Source organism: Cryptotermes secundus, unplaced genomic scaffold (genome assembly GCF_002891405.2).
Source record: "Cryptotermes secundus unplaced genomic scaffold, Csec_1.0 scaffold1441, whole genome shotgun sequence".
NCBI lineage: Eukaryota > Metazoa > Arthropoda > Insecta > Blattodea > Kalotermitidae > Cryptotermes > Cryptotermes secundus.
Genome location: NW_019734987.1, coordinates 76,695 through 95,300, shown reverse-complemented (window position 1 = coordinate 95,300; position 18,606 = coordinate 76,695). Strand labels below are relative to the sequence as shown.

Here is an 18,606-nt window from a genome sequence, read left to right as displayed (position 1 = left end):
AACAATGTGTTTTTTAAATGTTAAATTTTAGATTGGGTTCAGTGTGGCAGCAACGTAAGAGTATACACCTGATGATGGCCGTTAGAGGCCAAAACATGTAGTGTACAAGAGAGCAAGATCAAAGACATATAATATATATCATTTGCACTTGGGACGGAGTTTGTATCATTTAAAATTGTGGGAATCGACAAGCAGATCCAACGTCAGGTCAGTTGCTGGGTGTATAATCCACACAAAAATAAGTTTCTATCTACATAATTTGGCATTTAGAGTATTTATTTCCTTTATAAAAACACTGATGAAAAAATCACATACCTTGTTTTGATCCACCCAATACAGATAAAAGCCATTTTTGTCAACTCGTAGAGTAACAGGAGTTCCAACTCCTGAATCCTGAAACAAATAAAACAGACCATTGAAAATTTCAAAATTATTATTTAGTAAATATAAAATTGTGTGCGAACCTTATGTTTAAATATAACAAGGCTTTTCAGGGCAATCTTCTATCACAGGCTTCCAGTCCAACAAATCTTGTGCTGTATTTATGGTTCTCACAGTGATGACTTTGAGGAGTACAATCTTTTGGTATGTAAAGCTGTGTAGCATTGTGGAATTTCACCAATATTTTGGAGGTACATACTGCCACCATCTTCAGGGCCAAAAAGTATGCCAAGCAAATAGCCACCAAGAATAGACTGGCTTACAACTTCAACCTTGAAGAAGGAGGCAGTATGTTCAAACAGTGAACTTCTGTAGAGTACATGGCATTATATCACAGCAGACAGCACTCTTCAACGGTTGTGTTTTTAATGTTGATTTTAATCAATATAAATTTATAATTAAGAAACAAAATACAATTTAACTCATGCTGGGCTTGGGCATAAATGGTCATACAAGTGCACACTACTCAACTAAGGTTCTTCAATTGTTTCCAGGTGTAAATGTGGTATAGTATGTTGCAGATGACACTGATGTAATATTCTATGGATTTCCTTATTCCCTGTTGGTCATTGTTGAAACAAAGCTTAAATAAAGACTTCTCTATTTTGGGATATATTGCCCTGTAGTCCACTGAACCATGTTAGGTGGGTCCCTGTCACCACAGCATGGTGCATCCTCAGGTTGCGGATGGAGGGGACGCCCTCCAGTTTTGGAGGGAAGCTGCGAATATATTGAATAAGCAGCCGCGGACAGCCGACAAGGGGTGGCCCTCCAGCTTGGGGGTTGGGCGTGGGGCTAACAACTCCTCACCATAAAAAAGCAGTATGTTACAAAAATGAACACAAAGCCTTCGACCTGGACTGATTCCTTGGATAAACAATCTAAGCTGTGGTTCTGTATGGGTGTGAAACTTGGTCTCTGACATTAAGGGAGGAACATAGACCGAGGGTGTTTAACAAGATGTTGAGGAGAATATTTGGACCAAAGAGAGATGAAGTCACAGGAGTTTGGAGAAAACTGCATAATGAGGAGCTTCATAACTTGTACTCTTCTCCAAGTATAATTAGAATGATCAAGTCAAGGAGGATGAGGTGGGCAGATCATGTAGCAGGAATGGGGGAGATGAATGTGTATAGGATATTGGTGAGAAAGCCAGAAGGAATGAGACCACACGGAAGACCAAGGTGTAGGTGGGTGGACAATATTAGAATGGATCTTAGAGAGATAGGATGGGATGGTATGGATTGGATAGATCAGGCTCAGGATAGGGACCAGTGGAGGGCTCTTCTGAACACGGTGATGAACCTTCGGGTTCCATAAAAGGCTGGGAAATTCTTGAGTAGCTGCAGAATTGGTGGCTCCTCAAGAAGGGCTCAGCTCCATGATTAAGTAAGTAGTCCACTGAAACAGTCAACATTTCAGAGGAACATGTCACCACCATCTTCAAGGCTGAGGAGTACGCCAAGCAAGAAAGTGCTGCTTGCTGCCTGCTTCATGCTGGTTTATTGCTACCCTTACTCTTCAACACTGAAGATGGAGGTGACATGTTCCTCCACAACATCTGTTGACTTTCAATAGACTACATAGCATTGTACACCAGAAGGCATAACTATTCATAACCACCACTGTGAGAACCTCAAATTCTACAGAGCTCAAATTGGTTACTATTACTTTTTCCTCACATGCTACAACTTAATTTCCTGCTGAAAAAATTTCAGATGTAATGAAAATAATTAATAAGAACATAGTCACATTACTGATAATACTTTAATTGAACACTCTTCAAAATTTAAACACTGTAAGAAATTACTGTTGTAATTAATTATCAAAACTGCTATGGTACATTCTAGGCTGTGTTGGATAAAATACTCAAGCGCTACTGTCTTTTATTCTTAAACCTGAAAGGAAGTAGTCATTAGCATGAAAATAAGCATGAAGCAAGTGCATAGGTTCTTTGATTATTACGATTCAAGGAAAACGGGTGATTACACCGCATGAAATGCAAAATTCTGGCATATAAAAACACCTGAGATTACTGCAGTCTTTAACATGCATGCTGTAATTCATGTTACTAGCTGGCTGTATTATGTCCTGCACATTATGATTAGAGCACAAACAGCAGTACTGACTATCAAGATTCTGCATTACATAAGCATGCCCTTGCTACAAAATCTGCACTGCAATTTGAGGAACAAGTTTTGTTGTGTGTAGTGGTTTTTGCACTTAATGCCTCTAGGTTCTTGACCTCATGCATATCACTTTTTCGAAGCTCAGAACGTGTTTCATTACCATAGTTCTTTACAGCTGAAATTGTTCAAAGGTTATAAACTCAATGTTTTCATGGCCCTGTGCTTTCATGGTGGGGGGAAAGAAACTGACTTGGACTCAGATCCTTCCACGTAATAATAAAATTAACAATCTTCCCAGGTTTTCTTCCCTAAAATGAATAACCTCTGTATTACAAAAGGTTAATTAATTCCGTCAAGTGTGACTGATGGTTTTTTCTTTTTAATCCTTTATCCTTTACATTTTAACATTTTTAAACATACTAACTGTAAGAAATATTCTAACATGTTGGTACAAGCTTCTGTAGTGGTTAAAAAACATTAGATTTGTACATTGTATTTTGATGATATCGTATGTACATAATAATATTCATAACACATATTGTAATAGTGATTTCTAATTGTACTGATATCCTTCTGAAGATGGCCTATAGGACCAAAACATGTAAAGGATAAAAGATAAAAAAGAAAACAAACATCAGTCACACTCAACAGAATTAATTAACTTTTGTAATATTGTTAGTGTGACGGAGCAGAATGAAACAAATCAAACTTTTGTATTTACACAAATTTGCTCTTATTGCCAGTTTCTGAGGTACAGAGCTTGAAATAAATACAGAACAAGTCATATACTGTACATAGATGTATGTACATACATAGATACTGGAAATTCTCTTCCATCATAAATTTTCCATCCTTGTTCCAAAAGGAACAATATTTGTATAGACTAGACAATGATATTGCACACCAAATAACTGCAAAGTCACTAACATAAAATACAGAGAATGGTCTGTAAGTGTTGCAGCTAGCATGATAGAACAGCAAATTACAATAACCAAGGTCACTCGCAAGAGAGAGGGAGATGCTAATGGCCTTGAATGTTGATTTCACAGGCTAAAATTCTGTCTGAAACATAAAAGACCTATTCTTCACTTCTCCCTTCCTCATTATTAATTTAGAACTGACCTTACATTATCAGACATTCAAGAACATGGGGAGGGGGGGATTCACAATAAAAGCCGTTTATAACAGAAACCCAATGGCCCAAAACCGTTCTGTGTTAGGTTGATTTTTACTATATAAAAAGATAATTTTGTAAGATATACTCCAAGTAGAAATTTTGGCCAAAATTAGGTACAGAATTCAAGCTAATATATTGTTAATGCTGCTGAGCTTACTTATAGAACTGAGCCCTTCTTGAGGATAAGCAAAATCTGCAGCTACACAATTTCCCAGCATTTTATGGAACCCGAAGGTTCACAACCGTGTTCACAAGAGCCCTCCACTGGTCCCTATCCTGAGCCCCATCTGTCCAATCCATACAATCCCATCCTATCTCTCTAACATCCATTATAATATTATCCACCAACCTAGGCCTTGGTCTTCCCAGTGCTCTTTCCTTCTGGCTTTCCCACCAATATCCTATATGCATTCCCCTTCTCTCCCATTCGTGCTACATGCCCTGTCCACCTCATCCTCCTTAACCTGATTATTCTAATCATACTTGGAGAAGGGTACAAGTAAGGAGATACAGAATAGACAAAAAATTTTGAGAATCATTGTACAATACCAGCAAATGACCATGCAAACATTCGTAAGCAGACATGCACAGTCACATTTAACATGATATTAATCTAAATTACATGTGCACACTCCTATTCACTTTCTTTTCTTCTCTCTGGGGCAAAAAGAGAGAGGGAAAAAATCTTCCAGAGCTTCCTTACGAATTTTCATCAACTACATCTGTTGTGAGCTACAATCCCATGTGATCATTGCAACAGGAAATATATAATTCAATGTTAGACTGTTCTGAGATATATATGTTTTACAGATCAGTTTCACTGCAATTTGCCAGCCTAATTATCTCTCTCTCTCTCTCTCACTCACACACACACACAAGGAATATGTAATATACTCCACCCACTGTATGGACAAGGATGAGTCATCATTAGTTAATGACAAAGACCAGACCTTTATGTCACCACTACAAGGCTACAAATTTCTTTTTTTTTTTTAACATACTTCCAGTATCCATACACCCATACACCCAAGAAAAAGTCAGACGTACTTAAACAGGGCTTTTCATACTTAAGGCTGCTTACACAAGGTATGGCATACCCTGCTTCATACAGTATGTGGACTTTGCAAGTGACTTCCAAGTCACTATTTACCAAAAGGTTTCCAAATCAAAACAGCTTAGTCAGAAGGCTTACTACTAGGCAGATGGCCTGGATAAATCCAAAGAGGGAAAGAGATTTTTCTCACCACCATGTTCCATCTGGCTCTGGGACTCGCCCAGCCTTCAATCTGACTGCTACTGGCATCAGTTTGCCCATAGTAAAGCAGTTGGAGTAAAACCCTGACCACTCACTCCCATATAGTGCTGCAAACAGCAGCCTTCCAAGCCAAAATTACATGTTTATTTTTCGCAAACTGAGCTAAATAATCAGCCCATTTCAATCTTCTTAAATTCTGCCTAAAGTAATAGAAATCAAGTAGGTTAGTACATCTGTTAATACATGACCTGCCATCTGGTGCAGCCTAACTGACTACAAGCCAGGGACCAGCTATTCTAAGATTGTCGTGATTTATCTTAGTTCCTGCAAGTGAATGCCACAATGTTTTCTAAAAACGCTGACCACATTCCATATTTCTCACGATTCATTATTTGTAATCAAAGCACCATAAGTTATCTGACTCAACACTACATAACATTAGCAGGTGATAATTCAACATAAAATAATCAAACAAAGCAGCAAACACAATAAAGAACGAGTGTATAAATCACAAGTTTCTCACAACATAATTTGCCCCATCCTCATACTTATTTGGTTACTTGAGGTCCACATGTTTTCCCATAGGAACATCGGTATTCACTTGAACATAAAAATCAAAATAATCTTTTTCAATATTCGCACTAATATAAAATTTACAGAAGAAAATTGAACTCAAAAAAGAAATGTTAAAAAAACTCCATGGTCTGTAGTCCGAAAGTCAGTGACCGAGCGACCACTGCTTGTCGGCGAAGTTAGTGCCAACTTCTGCGGATAGAGGGTGTCACGTGGTCAGCTCAATAGATCCCCACGGCCGTTAATTTTGGTTTTCTACACCGGAGCCGCTATTTCCTTGAAATAGCTACTCAATTATCCTCATGAGGCTGAGTGGACCCCGTTCCAGACCCACTACTTCTCAGAAAATCGAACCCGGACCTCTGGATCTGTAGCCAGGAACTCTGACCACTAGACCACAGAGGCAGTAAAAAGAAACGTTTAATGGAATTAAAATTCACTTATTACAACAAGTGGTTTCAATTCTCATACCCATAACAGAATGTATCAAAATAAAAATCTCTAGTATAACAGGAAATTTCTGTCATCTGAAGCAAGTAAAACTAGGATTTTGGAATACCAGCTGTCTGTGTATTCCTTTGGAACTTCTCAAAGCAATTATACCCCCATACAGTCAAACAGACCTCCTGCTTTATGCTCTGAGCTTCCAATTCGAACTGCACACCTTAACTGGACTTTAATTTGTTTCCCCAGTCCTTCCTTCTAAATACACAAGCTTGAAATAAGTCAGAGCCATATTCTAACTCATCATGTATAAACATCCTCTCATTTCTTATTTGAAGCTCCATAATCTCTAATTTAGTACAGCACAGTTTACAGGCTAAGAAAATAAAGTTTATACTACAAATATCACACAATATACTTAAAGAATCTTAACCCGAAAAATACCTACTCGTATTATGGCAACCATGCTTATAACACAAAGTTAAGACAAAATGTTCTAGAACAAACGTATAACTCAAGATGATAAGGTGAAGCTAGCAGGAAATACCTAGAACTATACTATTTAGTGATGCATTTCTGTGTATAATTTCCACCAGGACACATTCTGACCATGTTACATTTGAAAGACATATCCTCAAAGTTTCTTACTGTTGTCATATTTTTCTTGCATTAGGACATTTCGGTATGTTACTTTCAGAATGTGGCTTTCTGGACCGTGACATCACATAATCTTGTTGGGAGATACCGTTCTGGAGAAACATGTTACCTCCATCTTCTGCTTCGAAGTCAGAGGAGTGGAGATGTCACAACCCAGAACATCACAATGTGAACAATCACCGACACAAAAAGCTCAAAACTTATCATGCTACTTGTTATTTGTTAGGACCAGGTTAAGTTCAACCAAACTTAATTTTCTTTTGGCAACTTCTTCTTTCATGTGTTGGTCATACAAGATCATTACAATTCATGACTCTACTGTCAGTTTTCTCTACATATAACTGAACATACAAAATATATTGTTATATTCAGACTATAATGCTTTAAAATGCAAATTACTATCAAACAATTCAAGTTGTCTTTAGTTCTTTACTCCACTGAATGCTCCATCTCATGAATTTTATACTGATAATTTTATGTAGCTAACTAACTTCATCGAGCTGAGCACTTTTTGAGAAGCCGCCAATTGTGCAGCTACTCAAGAACTTCCCAACGTTTTATGGAACCCTAAGGTTCATTACCATGTTCACAAGAGCCCTCCACTGGTCCCTATACAAAGCCAGATCTATCCAGTCCATACCACCCCTACCTATTTATTTTTATTATTATTATTATTATTATTATCATCATCATCATCATCATCATCATCATCATCATTGTTGTGATTGTTATTATTATTATTACTGGGGTAAGACTGAGTCAACTTGGTACTTCAGTCACCACTGGCCTATTGTACCAGCCCCAGATGATGGATCAGGGTGATTGTGGAGCATCTGGTGGAATGAAGATTGGCAGGGGAAACCAAAGTACTGGAGAAAACCTGCCTCAGTGCAACTTTGTCCATCACAAATCCCACATGACCTGACCCAGGCTCGAACACGGGCAGCCGTGATGGGAAGCCAGCGACTAACCGCTTGAACTATGGTACAGCCTATCATATCTCCTAAGATAAATTTTAATATTAAACACCCACCTATGTCTTGGTCTTCCTACTGACTCTTTCCTTCTGGTTTTAGCACCAATATTCTATTTGCATTCCTCTTCTCCCCAAATCATGCTACATGCCCTACCTATCTCATCCTCCTTGACTCGATCATTCTAACTAAACTTGGAGATGAGTACAAGTTATGAAGCTCCTCATTATGCAGTTTTCTCCAATCTTCCATCTCTTCATCTCTCTTCGGTCCAAATATTCTCCTCAGCAGCCAGTTGTCAAGCACCCTCAATCTGTGTCCCTCCCTTAATGTCAGACACCAAGCTTCACAAGCATACAGAACCAGAGGCAAAATTATACTTTTGTATATTTTTATATTTTCAGACAGCAGACAGGAAGACAGAAGGTTCTTATGGCAACAAGCAATACCCAAATTCAATCTCATCCTCCACTAAGTTACTTCTAGGTTGGTAAACCCTCTTTATTCCCTCTTTTTACTCCTGAAATTCCTGCTGGCTTCACGTCTCATACATTGTTCAGGCTATTCCCATTTATTTCACTTGGATCTTTTAACCACTGCAATTTGGCTTGTTTCCTTTGATCTAATAACTGTGAGCATCCTTCATCATACCACGGCATATGCTTCTTCAATTTATAATAACTTAGACTCTCTTTAGCTGAAATTTTTATATTCTCTCTAATAGTTCCGAAGCTCTATTAATATCCAACTCGACATCCAAGTTTTCCAAAGATGTGAACCTATTTGAGATTTCAATATGATAGTGCTCTTTACCCTCTATCTCATTTAATTTCTTGAGATTGAATCTCTCCATATGAAGTCTGTGTGTTGTTTGTTTGCCCACTGCCAGTCTTTCCCTAACCCTTGCCACCACCAGGTAGTGGTCAGTACCACAATCTGCTGCCTTGAACAACCGAACATCAAGTATATTTGAATGTAGTCTCCCATCTATCAAAATATGGTCAATCTGATTGTGAGTCTTTCCATCAGGAGATGTCCAAGTAAATTTATGAATGTTACAATGTGGAACATTTCGTGCAAACTCTCATTCCCAACTGTTGGTTTGAAAATGTCTCCCATACCTACTTCAGCATTTAAATCTCCTACCAAAATTCTGTTTACTACTTTTTTGTTATAATTTTATGTAGCTAAGTTTCCCTATCACTGAGGGAAAACTGGCATCAAGATAAATATGACTATTCAAATGTTCATTACATACTGAGTAACAAGGCTCATTCCTTGTTCTTATTTTGGTATATTACGATAGAAATCTCTTCTGAGAATCATGCATTTTCCAGTGTTCTTACACTGAACCACATCACTTTGATAACATTCGAACAGTTTTATTCATTTTACTGTACAAAAATTTATAACAAGAAACAGAATTGCTGTTTCCAAGCAATGCTACAATTAAATTATCCACTAATTTAAAACTGCATTTAACAGAAACAAACCATCAATGAAAAATTTGTAAAACATGACTGCAGACTATGGTTTGCGATCATGAACACTGAAATGGATGATAAATGCAACAAGCATACCACATTTCCTATATGTCTACAGAATATACATTTTATGGCTTATGAACAGTCACTTCTTCCTATTAAAGAACAAGAATTACTAGAAGTGATTCAAGGATTTACACATTGATAAATATCTGTTAAAAATGTTATATTTTAGCGTCCTGTTACACTGATTCATGTCCATGGTTTATGCTAATCGTCTTACAGTGTATACACCTTTTCACCTTATTCATTTCCACACTACATGTTTCAGCACTAATGTGCCATCCTCAGGTGTCTTTATGCACGTTAAACTATTGTACTGCATGCCATGATGTCTTCATTCTAAAATGACTAAAATCTGTATTCGTCATATATGTCGATGAATTCTAAATAATAAAACTTTTCAGGATTCATTCTACGTCACACTCAAACATGCGAATTATGCCAATCCTCTTTTATGTGAGCATTCTTCCTACGTACATTTGTGTATCGTGTTCTGTGTTGTGTTTTGCTGCTGTTACTGCATGCATTGATAAATATCAATCAACATCACGCACACCCAAATTTGTGTCCCTCTATAAAGTGTGCTAACTTAAAAAAAAATCAATCCATATCAAGAAAAGTGAGAGAGCAATAACCTCCCTGCAGCATATTGTGGTGGGAGGCACAAACCATATCCTGCACCTGAGCCAAGATCGTCATGGGCAACAAAGTTGGTAAAGCTAAAAGGTAAAGTTGTCCCTGTTCATTAAGCACTATGCCATGGAGGCGTATGGAGGAGTGGATGTATAGATCCACATTTTCTTGAATTTGGCACTGGCTGAAATTGACTGGTCAGCTTCATGCTCCATCTGCTTTACTCCTAGAGAAACAACTGCCAGTACCCATTGGATAGGTTGGGTGGACCCCAGAGCCAGTCTGGACGACATGGAGAAGAGAAAATTCTTGATGATACCAGGACTCGAACTCTGACCCCTCGGTCATCCAAGCCCATAGTCAGTCGCTATACCAACTATGTTATACCTGCTTTGCAACAGATTTGGTACTCTTTGTAAAATAAATAAACTTTGGGCATTTAATCAAGTCTTTGCTTCAATATCTGAATGAAATAGCATGTTTGTTTTGATTTATTCTCAGTAAATCTGATATTGTCATTCTCTAAAAGAAATTATCATGCTGATGGCTGGTTTCCACAAAATGAAAGAACTGTAGGGGATGAGTAAAACTGCAAAAGCTGGATAAGCCAGCCCTACAAGCATAATCACTGTGGTTTCAATACAACTTCATGTTAACCTGTACATGTTCAAATATGCGAATGGTCGGCTCTTTTACATCATATATAACATTATACTGGCCAGTGCCCACTGACTGATGTACAAAGGACTGGCAACTCTACTCCCGTCTTCAGGCTGTCATATAATACTTTTCGCTATTTTTTAAGGTTTAATTTACAGCAAGTGAAGGCACCAAGATTTGCCACTATGGTTAAAATAAAAAAAAACTGAATTAAAAGTCTGTCGGTATAATAAGAATGAATGAATGAATAAGAACCGATCACCAAACGCAGAACGGCCAATTTGCGAAATATCGCGTTTATCTAACATACCTCATACAATGGACAATATCCACCATAATACTGGCATAATGAATCAACAACTGCAACATAAACGCTTGGCGAATCTTGACATTACCTCATCCCACTTGATGAACTTCTCCCCATCCTGCATACACTTGGGTACCTCCACAGGCTTCAGCTGTACCACATGAGCGGTATTCTTTGTGCCAGCCATGCTTACACCAAGCACACACTGGGGAAGATGCGGATTTATTGCCACATTATAACAAGAATTTCACTTTTAGTTGATTTGCTAGTCAGACCACATCATTAATCAAGTTCGCAGCATAAGGGTATTCTGGAAAACCAAGCTAGACAGCGGTCTGCACATAGGCCTACGTTATTAGCTCATCCTGTACGTCACTACGACCAGTCAACTTCGCGTATTGTAACATAACTGCATAATGCATCTACATTAAATTAACGAATTTACTAAACTGCCTCTGTAGGGGCTGAAAGTCTCAAGTCAAACGTCAATTAAGAATGACACTCACTTCCGAATATTTAGGAAAACATCTGCCCTTCCCCCAGTCACCGTCAACGGAAGCGGTGTAGACGATTCCAATTCACATCCGGCAACCATTGATGTACGAGGAACAATGAAAGAATCAAATTATTGTGAAACCGTCTGTTAATTTCGTTCTATACAAGAATATGAAGTTTAATACAATCGTACATTTAAGACATTATTTATTGCAAGAAGCTCTTCTATGTGTTCTTTAACATCAAAAGAAGGAAATTACAAACTCACATTCTTGGCTCCATGCGAGGCGGCAAATTTGAAACCTAGAATTTTCGGTTTGCATACACTTCTTTGCAGCATTCTCTGATTTAACGTTAACGCTGGTAGTCTAAACGGTCTAAACACAATTTTGGTCGTACTTCATTGTATTCTTAACAGATCCTGCTTTCATTTGCAATATATGTCCCGCTAACGGTATTTTATTAAAATAGAAATTTATCATAGCATAGAGGCATTAATACCATTGCCTGACATACTTATACTGTATCATATATTTGTATAGTATTTAAATAAATTGAACTCTTATCATATATTTATATATATAAGTTGGCTCTTTGACTTAGTTAAAGTTTCATTCCAGCAAATGCTCATGATTAACTCATTTGTAGACTACACATTTTTACACCCAACATGAAGATAAAGGCTCATTCCTTAACAAGAAGTACCCCCCTCAAAATTAATGACATATATTGTTGCTCGGATGTTCAAATTGCATAGCGCAGGGGGCAAGAACTATGACTTAACAATCATAATATTTAAAGACCCATTTCTATGCATAATCTCTGTTATTACTGCTTCCAGTCACAGTGTGTCACACATAACCTAAAAGTGTTGAACTATTGTGATGTAATGGTTACTGTAAAGAAAATCTTCTTTCTGAATGTTTAGTTATGTTCAAGTCTATCTGCTTACCAAATTACGGTAACATCAATACTACTAAATGGCTAATAATTGTTAAATGTCAACAGTTCCACAATATATAGTATTTGAGGTTCTCACAGCAGTGGTCATGAAGAGTATTATCATTTGGGAAAAACTGTGTAGTTCACTGTTTCAATGGGCTAGATGGTGATATATCACAGAAGACAGAACTCATTTCACAATAAACTACAAATAACTACCAAATAACGTGGTTTTAATATTTATTTTAAATGTTCTATTTATAAGTGTGTTTATTATAGTTTCTAATAAAACATTCAGACATTTCAACAAAATGTTTAAAAATTAAATGATATACTAATAAGGGCAGGAACAATGAGTTACTCATCAGCTACATGATTCAACCATGAAAGGCACATCATGGGGCTTTATATATACTTATCCACAAACTATCCTCATCACATATACACGTACATCTCAGATATATATGCAGCTTTGATAAAAAGTACATAATAACTTTAAATTAAATTGACCTTTAATCTTATAACTGGATTATTTATGTACTTTTATCAAAATATCAATATGTGATACGTTTGTGACAACAGTAATTTGTGTATATGTAAGGCCTGACAATGATGAGCAAGATTGGAACAGTAGCCAGGAAGTAACTCATACTCTGACTTACAGTACAGAAAGTCCATGGTATGTACAACACTAGAATATCATGTTGAAATATAATCTGTATCTGTAATTACTAAATATCCATCTTTTATTTTAAGTGAAAACATTTTTATTACATAACAAAAATTATCATCTTATAACTTTTACACGAAATAAGAAAACAGAAGGCTAATTGGATTGGTCATGTTTTATGCAGAAACTGCCTTCTAAAAGAAGTTATTGAAGGAAAGATACAGGGGCGGATAGAAGTGACCAGAAGACATAAGAAGATGCTGGATGACCTTGAGGACAGAAGAGGATATTCTCATTTGAAGGAGAAAGCTCTAGATCACATCAAGTGGAGGAACTGTTTTGGAAGAGACTGTGGACCTGTCGTCTTGACAGATTACAGATGAATGAATGGATGAATAACTTTTAGATTCAGAAATTTTTCAAACATTTCATCTTATGTTTTAATGACCTCAAAATTGGGCCAAACTTTTGTTTCAGTGAGCAAAATATGGTTAAAGAGGTACAACAGTGTGTGGTGAGGGAAACAAGGATCTGATGATTGTTCTACAGCTGTAGTCCCCAAATTGTGGTTTGTAAACTATTTATATGCATATAAGATATTTCAGTGCTTGCCAAAAAGCAAATGAATTGTGACAGATCTGCGTGCTTGTTTCATTTTAAGATGCATTCAAAAGTGAAACTTACATAGATCGTGAGTGCAGTATGTTTGTAGCTGAGAAATATTATAACTTCTTTTCAAGTTACATACATGAAATGGCTTCAATACCCTGCCATGGTTCCTGAGTTGTATCTCAAATGCTACCAAGCGTCTGAGACATCCATGTATAATCTGAGTTAACAGTGCATATGCAATTGAGATACTTACAGTTTGAAACACGAATGCACAGCCAGAGTTACCCTAACATGCAGACGGAGACACTTACATGATGAACACATTGTCATATGTAAGATTTGAGGTTTTCATGGCAGTGACTATAAAGAAAGCAGTCTTCTGGGATGTGGCACTGTGTAGATGTGGTGTTAACCAACGTTTTGGAGGAACATATCGCCTCCATCTTCAGGGCAGAAGGAAAAATAAGAAATTCGCAAGCAAAGAGACCGTGAGAACCGGTACAAGCAGACTGCGATATGTTCCTCCGAAACGTCGGTTAACACCACATCTACGTGGTGTCACATCCCAGAAGACTGCTTTCTTCACACTGTCATATATTCAAAGAATGTTATGTGCAAGTTATGAGACCAACACATACATTATGTACCAAAAGACAGGCCTTCATATTAGTTTCATATTGTTAAAATAATGTCACAAAATGTTAAATGTCTATGTATAAGCTGAAATTGTTATCATTTTAAGTTTTTGACTCACCTCTCAGTTTACTTTATGCATTACTGATGCACTATTGTACATATAAAACTGGCAATTCTAGAGCATGATTCTCAGTAACAGATAATATTGTTTTGCACAAGTGGTCTGTTAGTATACAAACTTCTTCATAATATTAATGAATAGTGAAAAATTGAGACAGATTTGAAAAATGTTGTTTATTTTTCCCTGGAGAAACGTGCTCTTTAAAAACAATGCAAAGTAGTAGGTAGAAAGTGCTTGCAGCAACAGAAACAACTACTCAAACTCAATTTGACTTGAATTTACTCAATCTGGTTGGTGAGCCAGCAGCCTACATGTATATTAACCAACCTCAATGGTAAAATTATGCAATACAGTAAATATTATTGTAACAAGAATTACAAGGTGCATATAAAGATAATTTTATTACACAGTTGTAATCTAATTAGCACGAATGGGGGAGACGAGGAATGTGTATAGGATATTGGTGGGAAAGCCAGAAGGAAAGAGACCACAGGGAAGACCAAGGCGTAGGTGGGTGAACAATATTAGAATAGATCTTAGAGAGATAGGATGGGATAGTATGGATTGGATAGATCTGGCTGAGGATAGGGACCAGTGGAGGGCTCTTGTGAACACAGTGATGAACCTTCGGGTTCCATGAAATGCTGGGAAATTCATGAGTAGCTGCAGAATTGGCAGCTCCACCAGAAGGGCTCAGCTCCATGAGTAAGTAAGCAAGTTATAATCTAATCATTATTTACATCAAGTAAAAACATTTTGAAACATAACGTTTTAATGTAAAAATCTGAGGCTCTCACAGCAGTGACTGTGAATTTTACTGGCTTCTGTGGTGTCATACCATGTAGTCCGGAAGATCATCTGGTAACAATCAACGACACTAAATGGCATCAAATCCTAGAAGTCCGCAATCTTCACAATGTCTGACAACAAACATTATGGTTATAAGATAATTCTATGTCACCACCATAAAATTACACATACACACAACCTTGAAATATTTTGTGTAGGGTGAAATTGTGTTAGTCAAGCATAAATTTCTCATAAGAAATAATGTAATAAAGAAGTCATGGAGAAATCATTTTAACTGAAAAACTTATCACGTCAGTAAAAAATGTGTCCTACCTTAAAACCCGTATTCAATTGAATTCATGTTGGCAGAACTCATCCTATTTGCGGACTGGGTGTAGCTACTCGTAATTAAAAGAGAACAGTTTCTAAACTCCAGCTTTTGGCTGCCATGAGTACTATGACAGCCTAAAATGAAATGAGTATTACACATCTGTGGCATATTATACTTACTTGCATAATAATAACACTCTTCTTGACATATTTCATACTCATTTACATATGTAATATGTGAAGAAACGATGGATTAAAAGGCAAATGCCACACGTGTAGATTCTCACATATATTTAGACCAACAAAGTTCTTATTAATTATACATTAGACTAGAAGCAAGAGTTATATGAGCACCATTTGTTGTTGTTATAATATATGACTATACCAATGGACTCCTTATTATGATCTAAGTGATACAAATTGCCTTGTTTTGTATTTTGTTTGTTCATGTTTGTTCTGTTTCTTTCTTTTACTTCTGCTTACTACATAACAGGTCTTTGGGCTAGTAAGCTAGCATGTAAGTAAATAAGGGAATTGTTGTTTAACTTTATTTAAACAAAAATTGTTTTAACAACAATTTAATTTTAAGTCCATAAGGTTATATTTCTTCTGTCAATTGTTGCTTACAATTTGGCAAGTTCTTATGGGAGAAAGTGAAGAATGACAAATATTTACATTAGAATTCAGTACTTGATAATTCTGGGCAAACACTGCCAGTGTTTCATTCCATTCTGTTCTTCTTATGTAGTTTGCACAGTTCATCTATATAGTGCAAAGAGAAAGTTATTTACATATTCTTGATATTCAAGATATACAAGAAATGTCCATAAAATTTAACTCTATGATGCAAGATTTCAGTCTCTTACATGGTATAAACCTTGGTACTAGGATAAGTTTGTTCTCTTCAGAATTCCATCAGCTCATCATGTCTTGGCAATGGGTCACCTTGAAGCAAGGAAATTATTAAGCTGAAAGGAAAGGGATAGACAGTGGTTACTATAAATACCATATTCACAATAAAATTAAAAAGTATGATAAGGTTCTCATGGTGGTTACACTGAAGATTACTGTCTTCTATAATATGATGGCAAGCAGTCTAGAAGATTGTTACCGACGTACTGGAGGAACTTGGTGCCTACAACTTCAGGGCAGAAGAAACTGAAGATATGGGCAGCATGTTTCTCAAAAATGGCAGTAGTGATCTAGTAGACCATACACTGTCATTCCCAGAGGACAATAACCTTCATAGGATACTGTAATTTTTGTTTCATATAACAATTTCACCTAAAATATGACAAAACCCCAAATGAAAACTTTCTTGTCACTAGTGCATGTCTTATAAGTGTGCAATAAATCCGATTATCAATCCAAACCCAGTCTATATTCACTCATACGCGTTACAGTATTAGCCGGTTAGTCTTTATGAGAAAGCGTTAAACAGTGCTTAACTCTGCTTGGTTCTTACACTTTTCCCACATGGAACTCTGTCTGTCATGAAGATTCCTTGGTGATCATAAGCAAATATCATCATTTGTTTGACCTTTGATTGTGATTGTCAAAATTTTTTTTCGTCATGGGCAAGATGGACCTCTCCACTCGTTGGACTGTGATTTCAGCTCCAGTTCAAAGTCTCTAACCCACGTTTCATCAATAGCGACAAGTCTCTCGGGTTTTTTTCCACGTAAAGTTTCGATCTTAATGTACGACCTTTGATCTTCAACAGTCACAATACCCGAGAACCGTGCAGGCTCCATTTCTAACTCACATTATTTAAGAACAGAGTATATTACAAATGAAACAAAATAATGTGCTTCTTTCTCAAGCCCTGAACTGTAACTGACGTGAGGCTCACTGTTGTTGCATCATCTAATCCGCAGTGTTGCCAACCTGTGCATTATTTATGAAATGACCCACGTATGTTGGTATACCAGGAAAACCACTGACAACTTCATTTCAGGTACCTCTTCCACAAAATATTATTTCGCCTAGAGTCTGTTCAAAAATTAACGTGCTGTGTATGATAAATTCTGTTCTCTTCCCAGCAATATAAAAATAATAAGAAGCCAGTCTAATAATGTAAAACTAGCATATCTGTGCTTCTGGTTCCTCTTTTAACAACAGAATATACAGAAGTACTAGAAGCAAAGTGAAAAAGAAACCATAATATGAAAACTTACCAATACAAATATATGAAGAAAAAGACAAGATAATATCCCAGATATATCATACAGTCTCTCATATGTTTCTTCAATTGGCCTCGATTATGGATCTCAGTCGGATCAAATACTCCTGTGTTTCCTCTAGGGACCGTGAAATACCTGCAAAAAGATAGGAAATATATTGTAACATGCAGACCCACTGCTAGGCAACAACTGCAAAATAAGCAACTACACAGCAGCTCACAGGCAGCAACATAGGAATGGTGTTTTCTGTGCAGTCCCTGCCTAGGTGTTATAAGCAGGGCCAGTTAGTTGTTGCAGTGAGTTAATTACATAACTGTTGCGGTTTGAATGTTGTGAGAAGCCAGTAGCTGAGGCTGGAGGCAGTTCAGGAATCCAGAGGAAGGGGAATATCTGTCTTTGCAAGCCACTACCAAGCAACAGTTAGTGAAGACTGTAAGAGACTGAGAAGACCTAGTGTGCTGTATAATGAATTGCGAAGTGTGTAGAACAGTGAGAGCATAACCCTTACTTGAAGTTATGAGTTGTAGGAGATCAATAAATCCAATTATCAATCCAAACCCCACCCACAGTCACTAAAATCATGACAATATTAACAAGGCACCCATTTCTTTAAAGATTGAGTATCTATATATAATAGCCAGCGCTTGTCTGCTCCACCTTGTTTCTGCCAAATGGCACATTACAGAAACCACTGATAAAAAAAAAAGATATTTCTCTACAAGAGACAATCACATGAAAGAAGGAAAGGAGATAATATACAAAGGGATATACAAAAGGAAGAAAGAAATTATTATCCCCCTTAAAATTTTATACGTGGGGCAATCCAAAAGTTTTCAAAATTTGAATTTTGTGCGCGAATGGTTATGAGTACATCGAAATACCGCTAGGTGTCTCCTCACACATCCTTCTTGAATCAGTGTGGCAAGTGACGTCGAGTTGAGTGGTTGGGTTTATTGTTGGTGAATGTATTTCCATTGTTGTGTTGCAGTGAGTTTGCAGTTTTTCAGATGGCTGACCTGAGAGAGCAGCGT

General features: G+C 37.0%; 2 protein-coding genes across 5 annotated transcripts in view; both read right to left on the bottom strand.

Annotated features, from left to right (window-relative positions):
• The window catches only part of LOC111869182 (1-phosphatidylinositol 4,5-bisphosphate phosphodiesterase classes I and II), a 39,224-nt gene extending 27,838 nt beyond the window's left edge, over nt 1-11,386 (bottom strand). For 2 of the 3 annotated variants that reach the window (XM_023860465.2, XM_033753312.1), the window contains exons 1-2: nt 10,886-11,380; nt 316-393 (exon numbers count right to left, since the gene is read on the bottom strand). In XM_023860465.2, the coding sequence (XP_023716233.1) occupies nt 316-393; nt 10,886-10,984 (177 nt within the window). In that variant the 5' untranslated portion in view covers nt 10,985-11,380. Of the gene's footprint in view, nt 1-315; nt 394-10,885 lie in introns of all 3 variants that reach the window. The other variant, XM_033753313.1, reaches the window with a different exon arrangement.
• A 4,528-nt stretch (nt 11,387-15,914) lies between these two features.
• The window catches only part of LOC111869181 (protein cornichon homolog 4), an 8,790-nt gene continuing 6,098 nt past the window's right edge, over nt 15,915-18,606 (bottom strand). Inside the window, exons 4-6 of one of the 2 annotated variants that reach the window (XM_023860464.2) lie at nt 17,570-17,710; nt 16,259-16,360; nt 15,915-16,154 (exon numbers count right to left, since the gene is read on the bottom strand). In XM_023860464.2, the coding sequence (XP_023716232.1) occupies nt 16,297-16,360; nt 17,570-17,710 (205 nt within the window). In that variant the 3' untranslated portion in view covers nt 15,915-16,154; nt 16,259-16,296. Of the gene's footprint in view, nt 16,361-17,569; nt 17,711-18,606 lie in introns of both variants that reach the window. The other variant, XM_033753311.1, reaches the window with a different exon arrangement.